Source organism: Chanos chanos, chromosome 16, assembly GCF_902362185.1.
Source record: "Chanos chanos chromosome 16, fChaCha1.1, whole genome shotgun sequence".
Taxonomy (NCBI): Eukaryota; Metazoa; Chordata; class Actinopteri; order Gonorynchiformes; family Chanidae; genus Chanos; species Chanos chanos.
This window is the reverse complement of record NC_044510.1, coordinates 17,738,581-17,750,658: the sequence shown is the minus strand read 5'-3', so window position 1 is coordinate 17,750,658 and position 12,078 is coordinate 17,738,581. Positions and strand designations below refer to the sequence as shown.

The 12,078-nt window shown below is 43.2% G+C and overlaps 1 protein-coding gene across 1 annotated transcript in view; it reads left to right on the top strand.

The window, feature by feature from the left end:
• Positions 1-12,078, top strand: part of LOC115829290 (GTPase IMAP family member 8-like) — a 186,850-nt gene that overhangs the window by 153,592 nt on the left and 21,180 nt on the right. The window contains exon 4 of the mRNA XM_030793344.1: positions 2,566-3,165. Within this exon, the coding sequence (XP_030649204.1) occupies positions 2,566-3,165 (600 nt within the window). The remainder of the gene's footprint in view (positions 1-2,565; positions 3,166-12,078) is intronic.

The window sequence follows — 12,078 nt, the reverse complement described above, 5'->3', positions numbered from 1 at the left end:
ATGAAAAAGGCCCTCAACAAAAATCGTTACTCTTGGAGGCCAACCAGTTTTTCCACTCCTGCAGTGCTAGTTCCTGCCAGCCGTCATCCAATCGAGGGTGATGCTGCTCTCCCCTCTCAACATGCAGCCTCAGCCAAACCGCCTATTAAAATGGAGTTTCCCCAGTTTGGTGAGTCAAGGAGTTCTACAGACATCACTGATTTCATTGAGCAGTGCGAGAACTTTCTTACTCTCAGACCATTGAGTGACATTGAGCTCTTAGGCAAGCTCAATGCCGTTCTAAAAGGGCCAGCACGAAGCTGGTGGTTAGCTGCCAGCAGCAAAATATCCAGTTGGACAAAGTTCAAAAGCGCTTTCCTTGAAGCATTCTTGCCCACAGACTACCAGTCTGAGATAGAGGAGCAACTTCGTTCAAATGTGCAATCACCCATGCAGTGCCTGAGGGACTTTGCTTATGATCACCGTGCACTCTGTCTGAAGTGGAGACCAGATATGACTGAGGAAGAGATCGTGCGGTGCATCCTCAGTGCATGTAATCCAAGGTTGGCCAGTGGCCTACGCGGCATTGTGTCTACGGTAGATCAAGTGGTCAAGGTGGGGTCTCTGATAGAAAAGGACTGGACTAACTCCAAGGATTATTGGAGCCGCGTTCAACAGCCCAACCCTACAGACCGATCTTCCAAAAAGGCCAGCAAAAAACCTGAATATGGTCAGGGCCGTGGGCATGGTGCAGACGTGGCCTCTGTGCTGGGTGTTCCAACTCTCCTGGTGGTGCCAACAGGGATCCGTGGCTCAACGGGTGATACTGTCCTTGATACAGGATGTACACACTCCTTGATGAGTAAAACACTGTGGAACAACGTAAAGTGGTGTACCCAATTGGGCTGATTGCCTCCTGCCACACTACCAGCATGCCTACCAGGGAACACACAAAAAGATAAACAAAGCCATGGCCTGGGGGGGAAGGGGCAAAGCCCAGAGGGCCGTGGCAGACGGGGTGACCGTTATCTATTAATAGATAATAGACACACACAAAATCACAAAGAGAATGCAGAGAATCACAAATACATATACGCATTCACACACACACACACACACACAGATTCACACACAGATTCACACAACCTTTGACGCTGATCCTTTATTGCAGTTTTTATTGAGGGTTTTATGACTCTTTTGCTGTATACCGACGTATTGTGAAGGCAGAGCAAGTGGGGTTTTTTTCACGGTAATGTTTGACAGCTTTGGTTTCGTTTACAGAAAAGAGGTGTCGTGAGTTTCACTTTTGTTTCCGCACAGGGAAAGTTGACTGCTTTTCTGTTGTTAAATTGAAGGAGGACAAATACAAAGATGGAAAAGACCTACTCTAAAATATGGATACGGCTGAACCAAAATGTCAGCCTTTTCTAGACTCATCTGATCATCTTCATGACAAGACATGACATACTTTAGATCACTTGACATTTTCCTGTTTGGATGTGTCCGTTTGGGTGTGTCAGAATATGTGAACCACAGACAGTCATAGGTTCTTTCATTTCAATTCAATTCAAAATGCAGTTTTCAACTTGCTGGACTTCTGCTTCTACCTGCTGCATAAATAGATGAGTTTATCTGAGGTTGTGTGAGTGTTTTTTTAAAGTATCGCCCTTGTTTGGGATTATAAAGTTACCACCACATTTAAGAGCAACTGTAAACCTGTATTACTGCAAACTCTCCAGGTGAAATTTCCTCAGACAGAATCTCCAGTGATGCCAGTGTAATTGTAATTCTCCATCCACACCATGGATCTCAACTCAAATTCCTGCTCGAATTCAGAAAACAGGCTTGACATTAACCATGTATTCTGTGTGTGTAGTGGTGTCGGTGTAAACATGTTATACTGTGATCAGATTGTGTGATATAAATGTCTGCTAATGTTTTAAAGGTACAGTAGAACTTTAATTTACAGTATAGTATCATATACAAAGTGCTCACACATAGTTCCTGTGCCTAAAGTATTATTCATAATGTACAGCCTTTGTGTTTTGTTCATCGGAATAAGAGCTAATGCAAAGGAAAAATGGAGTCTTAGTGAAAACTGTCCATGACAGGGTATCAGCATAAAGGAAAAACTTCCTCTGATGTTCATCTTATTTTCTTACAGACAAAGCTCTGGTGTAAAACATTAATGTGAAGTCACATGGGTAACACTAACTTTACGCAAATAACTTTTCACTCAGTTCTTCATGATCCACAACCACTGTGAACCAAGAGTGTGTTTGTTGTGTTGTCAGATCCTGCAGAGGAGGACATCAGTTCTTAGGTTCCAGTTCAGAGGTGTCAGAGTTACTGAAGAGTGTTGACAAACTGGTGGAACAGAATAGAGGAAGTCATTACACAGCAGTCATGCACCTGGATACTCTTGTGGAAACACAAGTAAAGAAACACCAGACTGAAAATATTAAGAATCAGATATCAGGTAATGTGAAACACATGTGATAATGTAATGTTATTTAATATTTTGTAGTAAGCTTTACATATCGCCATCTCTAATGGTGTGTTTTTATGGTCTGTGTTTTTACAGAGATATCAGACACTTTGAGAATCGTGCTGTTGGGGAAGACTGGTGTTGGGAAGAGTGCCACAGGAAACACCATCCTAGGGAAAGATGTTTTTAAAGAAGATGAGTGTTTTGAGTCAGTGACTAAAACATGTCAGAGAGAGACAGCTGAAGTCAGTGGAAGACAGATAACAGTGATTGACACACCAGGACTGTTTGATACAGAGATTGATAATGAGGAGATGAAGAAAGAGATCAGTAATTGTATCGTTATGGCAACACCAGGGCCACATGTGTTTCTACTGGTGTTAGCAGTGGGACGACTCACACCAGAGGAGAAAGAAGCAGTGAAGATCATCCAAAAGATGTTTGGAGATGAATCACACATGTACACCATGGTACTGTTTACTAAAGAAGACCATCTGAAACAGAAAACCATAGAACAGTACATAGGAAACCCTGGAAGTGACTTAGGGAATCTGATTGACCAGTGTGGTAACAGATACCATGTGTTTAACAACACAGACCCCAGTAACCAAACTCAGGTTGTGGAACTCCTGGATAAGATAGACACCATGGTGTCAGAGAATGGAGGGACCTTCTACACTAATGAGATTTTCAGACAGGTAGAGGAAAAGGAGAGAATTATGAGAGAGAGAGTGGAGGAGATAGAGAGAGAGAAAGAAGAACAGAAGACCAAATATGAGGCAGAGATAGAGAGAATGAAAGAGATAATGGAGGAGGAGAGAAAGAGACAGAAAAGAGAGATGGAAGAAAGAAAGAAAGATTATGAAAGAAGAAAAGAGGAGGATGAGAAAAGGATGAAAGAATGGGAGGAGAAAATACATAAGGATGTGGAGAGACAGAAAGCAGAATGGGAGAAACAGAGACAAGAAGAACAGTTAAGGAGAGAACAGGAGGACCATCGGAGGACAGAGAGAGAAGAGAAAGAAAGGAGAATATGGGATGAGAAACATGGAAAAGAAAGAGAGGAATTAGAACATGAGATAGAGAAACTGAAAAAGAAGGAAAAAGAAGTAGCAGAGAAAAGAAAGAGGGATGATGAAAAGAGAAGAGAGGAAGCGCAGAGAAAACAAAGGGAATTAGAGGAGAAAATAAAGAATGCAGAGGAAAGAGTGAAGGAGATAGAACAGCAAAAACAAGAGTTGGAGAGAATGATAGAAGAGGAGAGAAGGATGAGGGAAGAACAAGAGAAGATGTGGAGAGAGGAAAGACAGACTTTGGAGAAACAAATAGAGACACAGATGAAGGAGACAGAGAAAGTGAAAGAGGAGAGTGAGAGGGAGAGAGAAGAGACGAGAGCTAAACATGTGACAGAGATAGATCAGATGAGGAGAACCATGGAGGAAGAAAGACAGAGACATGATAAAGAATTAGAGAGGAGGGAGAGGAGACACATAGAGGAAGAAAAGAAGAGAAAAGAGAAAGAAGTGACTGAAAAGATAAAAGAGATTGAAAAGGAGAAAGTCAAACTGACGTCCGTATTAGATCAGATGAGGAGAACCATGGAGGAGGAAAGACAGAGAGAAAATGAAGAGAGAAACAGAAGAGAGGAGGAGATTAAAGACATAGAATTAAAGAGAATTAAAGACATAGAGGAACAGATGGTGATACAAAAACAAACGGAGGAGAAAAAGAAAAGAAAATTGGAGGATGAATTAAGGAGAGAAAGAGAGGATTCAGAGAAAGAGAAAGAGGAAAAGGACAGAGCAGTGAGAGAAACAGAACTGAAATATCAGACTGACACTGAAGAGATGAGGAGAACCATCAGAACTCCGGAGGAGAGGATTAAAAAACGTAAAACAGGTAACAATGAGAGACTCAATACCTATTTATTATAATCACTTTTATAAATATCAATACATAACTAATACTTAATTATAATTTACTCAGTTGGTTGTCATTATCCATTGTATTTGCATCTGACTCCTATTAATGAATCTCAATACACAGACATCATTTTGTTTTTTGTGCAGTGATTTAGAACTGACCTAAAACATGATTTGACAAAAATGTGACTCGTCCTAATGAAAGACAGAGAAAAACATCACTGTTGCAAGTGGTAAATGACCATCATGTATTTTACGCTAATATAGCTGATACCATAGAGATTGTTATGTACTGTAAACTACAGTGTGGCTGATACCATAGAGATCATTATGTACTGTAAACTACAGTGTAGCTGATACCACAGAGGTCACTGATTTCAAATAGAGACATTGAATCTGGGGCAGCCATGGTCTAAAGGTTAGAGAACCGGGCTTGTGACTGGTGGGTTACCGGTTCGATTTCCAGGCCCAACATCCATGGCTGTGTGCCCTTGAGCAAGGCACTTAACCCCAATGCTCCCCGGGTGCTCACCAAGGAAGGCTGCCCACTGCGGCTGGTGTGTGTGTGTGTGTTCACCACTGGTGTGTTGGATGGGTTAAACGCAGAGACAAATTCACTGTTCACAGTGTGTGTGTGCAATCACTTAAACTTAACTTAACTTAAATGCAAACTTTCAAACCAGGTTCCAGAGTGGAGTCCTTTGAAAACGCAACCCTTCCGTCACAGTGTAGACAGGCAAATACAGAACCTTTCTAAAACGATGACAACGGAGCCCCACCTTGTGCATGGCTATTCATATTTATGTGCTGTTCCTCTGTGGTGTTTATATATTTAAGTGACAAAGTTACGCTGCAAATACTGGCCTGGCATAAATGCTACAGCATCTTCACTCATTTTTGCGAATCCGTGTGGACAAGGATAAGTTCTCAAAACGTTGCCTCATGGATGGGAAGCTTCTGAAAATGCAAAAGAAAAACGTCGTTTTCAAAGAATTCCATTACTCATGGCTGTGGGGAGTGTCATTCCTTTTCTGGCCACATGGGGTCCTCAGCCTTTTTGTTTTGTCCCTGTCACATGTCCAGTCCCCTTGTTCCTCATTGTTGATGTATTGGTATCACCTGTGTCTTGTCTTGGCTGTCTATTTAAGCCATGCTCTTCTGTTCATTCTTTGCTCAGTCTTTGAGCCATTTCCAGTGGGGTCCTGGTCCTGGTCCTGGTCCTGGTCCGATAGTTCTTGTTTTATATTGGCCTGTGTCAGTCTTTGCCTTTTGATGAAATATTTTTGTTTCCTTTTTTGTTTTCCTTTTGCACGGTGGCGCAGTGAGTAGCGCTGTTGCCTCACAGCAAGAAGGTCTCGGGTTCGATTCCTGGCCGGGTGGCCAGGGTCCTTTCTGTGTGGAGTTTGCATGTTCTCTCCGTGTCTGTGTGGGTTTCCTCCCACAGTTAGGTGAATTGGAGACACTAAATTGCCCCTAAGTATGAATTAGTGTGTTTGTGTGGCTGCCCTGCGATGGACTTGCGACCTGTCCAGGGTGTTCCCCTGCCTTTCATCCTATGAGCACTGGGATAGGCTCCAGCACCGCCCCGCCCCCCCCCCCCCCCCCGCCGCGACCCTAATGTGTGACACACTGATGATTTCTCCATGTTTTCCTCTAATGAAAACAGCCCTGGTACACTCTGATCTCACTGATGGGTATTTGGTGATACTTTGTGTTTTGTAATACAGACTTACCTAGGAATCCTACAGGCACTGAGAGGCAGTCAGATTTGGGTTGGAACAGAATGAATGAGATGGAGAAAACATGGGAAACTACTCAAGGGAGGACGGAGGGTAGGACCACCGCTGGATTTCAGCATCCTGACCCGTCTTCTCAGACTGAACCGAACCACGAGAACAGACACATGAACCGGGAAGTCTGTAAGTTAGTTAACGCTTCAGTCTGTTCTGTAGAGATATGCAGTACTGCCTATAACACAGACACTGGACCGATGTCATGTTATTGGTGAAACATGACCACTGTTAACAGTCTGATCAGAGGAACAGCAGCAGTAATAGAGTAAATATAATTTAAATATAATTTAAGTGATAAGGGAAGCATGGGAGAGAGCAGCACTGATGATCCGCGGCCTTGGGAGTCCACTCAGGGAGTGTCCAATATGACTGGGGCGTCCACTCAGAGAGTGTCCAGGATGACTACAGTGTCCACTCAGACATTGTCTACGATGTCTGACTCCAAAAGATCTGTGACACAGGAAACCAGTGCCATAATTTTGTCTGTTTATGTTATTCACAGAAGAGATCTACAGGTCACAGTGTAGAGAGAATCAGTACTGCCTAGCAAACCACACCCCAGACTTCACCTCAGACTGGAACTTAGTTTGTATTTTGTGTTATCTCAGCTCAGATGGGAAACATTGTGTGTAACTCTGTGGCTGACACAGACATAGACAAACTTCGTCAGATGGTACACCCCGTCAGATGGTACACCCCGTCAGATGGTACACACTGTCAGATGGTACACCCTGTCAGATGGCCTGAGCCACAGTTATGGCATAAACAGTAAAGAGCAGGACCAAACTTCATTCATGTGCATGTGATAAACAGTGGGCAATGCAAAAGCTATAGCTAAGTAACTGATAAACGTTGCACTGTTCACACATTGTCAAAAGAATAGACTGAACAAGATAAGCACTTTTACATTCAATGATTTGGTTCCAGTAAAAAAACTGTAATCTGTGGAGTTGAAGCTGTAGCCAGTTCTAGACTTAAATCACCTGCTGAGTGAACTTATGTTAATCGATGATTTAAGTGTAAAGACCCATTAGATGACAGTGGGATGACTGGATGACAGTTAGGTGACTAGATGACAGTGGGGTGACAATAAAGTGACTGGATGACAGTGGGATGACTGGATGACTGGATGACAATAAGGTGACTGGATGACAGTGGGATGACTGGATGACAATAAGGTGACTGGATGACAGTGGGATGACTGGATGACAATAAGGTGACTGAATGACAGTGGGATGACTGGATGACAATAAGGTGACTGGATGACAGTGGGATGACTGGATGACTGATTTTCCTTTTATCTGTGCCCCAGGTTGTGTGGATACGCTGTGTCCTGTCATGTGTGGAGATTTTGAGGGTGAACTGGATGAAAACCGTCTGGCCACAGGTCAGTCTCACTAATGTCTCATTCTGTCAATAAAACATGAAGATGAAGGTTTGTCACCATAAGTCTGCAGTCTAATAATGTGCCAATTTTTCCACATTAGTGAATATTATTTTCATCAGTTGTTATGTGTGAGTGTGTGATCCATGTCCTTATGACCGTTCTGCATAAGTGTCTATCAGTCTGACTTCACCAGATCAGCTGACAATAAAAAAAAATAGTTTGACTTTATTTTGGTCCTGTGATGACTGCATGACAGTGGGATGACTGGATGACTGATTTTCCTTTTATCTGTGCCCCAGGTTGTGTGGATACGCTGTTACCTGTCATGTGTGGAGATTTTGAGGGTGAACTGGATGAAAACCGTCTGGCCACAGGTCAGTCTCACTAATGTCTCAGTCTGTCAATAAAGCATGAAAATGAGGGTTAAAACTTTGGATTCATTATGACTGATTTAAGAATGCAGGTTGGGGTACAAAACTGAGGCAGACTTTTAAAGTTAATACTAAATAAAATATTTAGAGTTTTAAAATGAATACTAAATGTACTAATATTAATTATTGTTGTGTGAAGATCGTGAACACTGCTAGAGAGGGCAGCCGTGGTCTGCAGGGCAGCCTTGGTCTAAAGGGTAGAGAACCGGGCTTGTGACTGGTGGGTTACCGGTTCGATTTCCAGGCCCAACATCCACGGCGGTGTGCCCTTGAGCAAGGCACTTAACCCTCATGCTCCCTGGGCGCTCACCAAGGAAGGCTAATTACACACCAGACGCTCCTGTGTCTGGTGTGTGTGTTCACTGCTGGTTTGTTGGATGGGTTAAATGTACAGGACAAGTTCAATCACAGAAACTTAAAACTTAGATTATTAATACTCTCAACCAACTTCACTCTGGGCAGAAGATTCTGACTGAGACACATCAGAGTGTCCCGTTAAGAAAATAAGGTCCTCATCTTGCAGTATTCCAGTGATTTTTCTTTAAAAGTATAAACCATAACCAGAAAGGTAAATCAACTGTTCATCAAACTCCTGGTAGTTCCGCGTATCCGAGACCTCCAATCGCCAACTTGCTCTCCTGTTCGCGCGCTCAGACAACAGGTAGCACGTCATCTCTGTGCCTCCACATTTAAACATAAAGGTGCATATAAAAGTCCGTCCCCAAAAGCCATGTTAAACATAGGAAACTGAAACATGTACAGCATTTAAACTAAGTGATAAAAATTAAAAAAAACAAATACATGTTTTTCTTACCACGACATGCCATACACCAAGGTAGACTTTTAGGCAACCATTACAAATTTTCCTCCCTAATTTCAGTAGGTAAACCATTCCAGAGCAGTAGGAAAAGTCTCGGTAGCCAGCGGACTTCTTTTTAACTCTTGGAACCACTAATAGTTCAGAATCTTGAGAGCGCATGGTGTGGGGTGGGTTATAGGGTGTAATTAAGTCAGGTGGGTAGAACGGCGCAAGCCCATGTAAAATTTTATATGTCAATAAGCGGACCTTAAAATGGGCCCTTGCATGAATTGGGAGCCAATGAAGGGAAGCCAGGACAGGTGTAATTTGGTCAAACTCCCTTGTTCTGGTCAGGATTCTGGCGGCAGCATTCTGGACCAACTGAAGACTTTTGGTACTGTAGGCAGGCAGGCCAGAGTACAGAATATTGCATTAGTCGAGGCAAGACGTGATGAATGCGTGGACAATGTTTTCTGCAATTACAATCTACAATTTAACATTTGGCAGATGCTTTTAGCCAAAGTGACTCAGAATCAGTGCATCGGTCGGATTCCTAATACCTCATAAGCAGACATCGCAATAAGACTGAGCGTCAATTTACTCCTTTGTATTGCGCCCCTGGAATTCTTGGACAAACATAGATACAAGACAAGGTTTTTTTTTTTTAAGGAAGGGAGGTTAGGCATTGGGGGATAGGTATGTTCCGAAGAGGTGGGTTTGCAGTTTCTTGCGGAAGATGGTAAGGGATTCCGCAGTCCTAACTGCATCAGCCATACTTACAAAAGGCCTAATTGTAGCGATATTACAGAGGTGACAAAAGACAGAAAAGTCCTGGACAGATATATTTAGAGACATGACATACATTTCTAGCTGCTGCAGTGAAATATAGTTCCACTCTGAACGTGTCTCTCTCACCGTCGGTCTGCTGCATGCTGAGTGCAGTATTTCACTGATAGTTTAACTCTGTGTTACTAAACCAAACACCTCCTTCCTCATTCCTAACCGATTACTTTCAACGGTCATTATTCACTGGTCATTATACAGAGATGTCCTTACTCACTGGTCATTATACAACAGTCCTTACTCACTGGTCATTATACAACAGTCATTATTCACTGGTCATTATACAACAGTCATTATTCACTGGTCATTATACAGAGATGTCCTTACTCACTGGTCATTATACAACAGTCCTTACTCACTGGTCATTATACAACAGTCCTTACTCACTGGTCATTATACAACAGTCATTATTCACTGGTCATTATACAACAGTCATTATTCACTGGTCATTATACAACAGTCATTATTCACTGGTCATTATACAGAAATGATGACTGCTCAGTGACCAGCTAGAACTGAATATTCAACTTTGTCATGGAATAAGTTAAAAATTAACTGAATGAACCAAATACCAATCATTTTGTTCCCTGAATTTTTAGCAATACTCCTCATCTGATGTTTTAGAGCACAGCTTTACCATGCATTTTTACCTCAGATTTCTGTCTGAAACTCTTCTAGGCGAAGGATACCTCGGAGCGAGACCCTGTATCCAAGTGGACGGTCGGTGGTACACTCCAAATGAGTTTGCAGAGATGGGAGGGAGAGGGGCCAGCAAGGACTGGAAGAGGAGCATCCACAGCCGGGGTAGATCGCTCCTGACTCTGCTTCAGGTGAGATCTGTGCTAGAGATTCACCTCATGTTTTCCACACACACAGCTTTCCTCACAATGTAAAATATCCCCTGAGGTAAAGATCGCATAGACTTCATAGGCTAAACTTTTGGCTGCCTAAAAACACCCCCCCCCCCATATTATTCATGCCCTTAATAAATATAAAGAAAGAAAGCCGGACAGTATTGGTGTAGGTGCAATTGCAATCCTAACACGGGGAGACCAAAAGATGTAGGTGCAATAGGATTAATAAATCAGTCTCATATAAATCAATCTCATATAATTTATTACCCATTGCAGCTAAGCTAGCTGCAACACTGTGCTACAGTCTTAGAGAGTATTGCAGTACTAATGTATTACAATTACACTACTAAATCCATAACACTCATGAACAACCAGGCTGATGAAGGTAATTGGGAGTACTTTGATGGCAGAGGTTGGCATTCAGTGAAAAAACAGACAGGACAACAGTTTATTTCAAAGATACTACTTATTAACATAATCAATACTACTACTGATATGGTGCAGTCGATAATCAGCAGCAAATAGAATGATGAAAGCGTAAATGGTAATATGATGGTGATGAGTCTATGTACAAGTATTCAGTGCAGGACTGAATGAGTGTTAGAGCAGAGATGCGTGAATGTGTGTCTGATGAGCAGTCCGATGTGCCGGTCCCATTCTTTTCCTTGTCGCTTGAAGATCTTTGGGGCTCCGTTGCTTGTCTGATGATCTTGAAAGGTTCTTGATTTAGTTCGTCGACGTTTTAAGAAATAAAAAGGGATCCGGTCGCCTTTTCTTCCGTCAAATACTGTGTGCGTTACAGTGTTATTAGCTGGTTGCAGTTAAAGTCACAACTGTGCTAGAGGGTGTGGTTCTGTGGGACAAAGCCTGGACAGGGCGTGGTTCTGTGGGACAAAGCCTGGACAGGGTGTGGTTCTGTGGGACAAAGCCTGGACAGGGCGTGGTTCTGTGGGACAGAGCCTGGACAGGGCGTGGTTCTGTGGGACAAAGCCTGGACAGGGCGTGGTTCTGTGGGACAAAGCCTGGACAGGGCGTGGTTCTGTGGGACGGAGCCTGGACAGGGCGTGGTTCTGTGGGACAAAGCCTGGACAGGGTGTGGTTCTGTGGGACAGAGCCTGGACAGGGCGTGGTTCTGTGGGACGGAGCCTGGACAGGGCGTGGTTCTGTGGGACGGAGCCTGGACAGGGCGTGGTTCTGTGGGACGGAGCCTGGACAGGGCGTGGTTCTGTGGGACGGAGCCTGGACAGGGTGTGGTTCTGTGGGAACTGAGTGGATATCCATAGAGGCACATCTGTGGTAAAATAAACAATCTCTCTCACAAACACTGTATTTCTCTTCACAGAATGGCCAGATTAAGGATGTAAGGATCAAGAAAAGGAAGACCAGAAAGGGAAGGAAAAGGAATAAAGTTCAGAGAGTTCCACTTGATATGGACGTTGAGAAATCAGAAAAATAGACCTTTGTCAATACCAGAACTCTTGTGGAACCATGTCAGGGCACTAGCCAGTGCTAGTCATTGGGGCACGAGGGCACACATGGGAGAAATGTAAAAGACTACGAGTACAATAAAAATGAAAGAGTG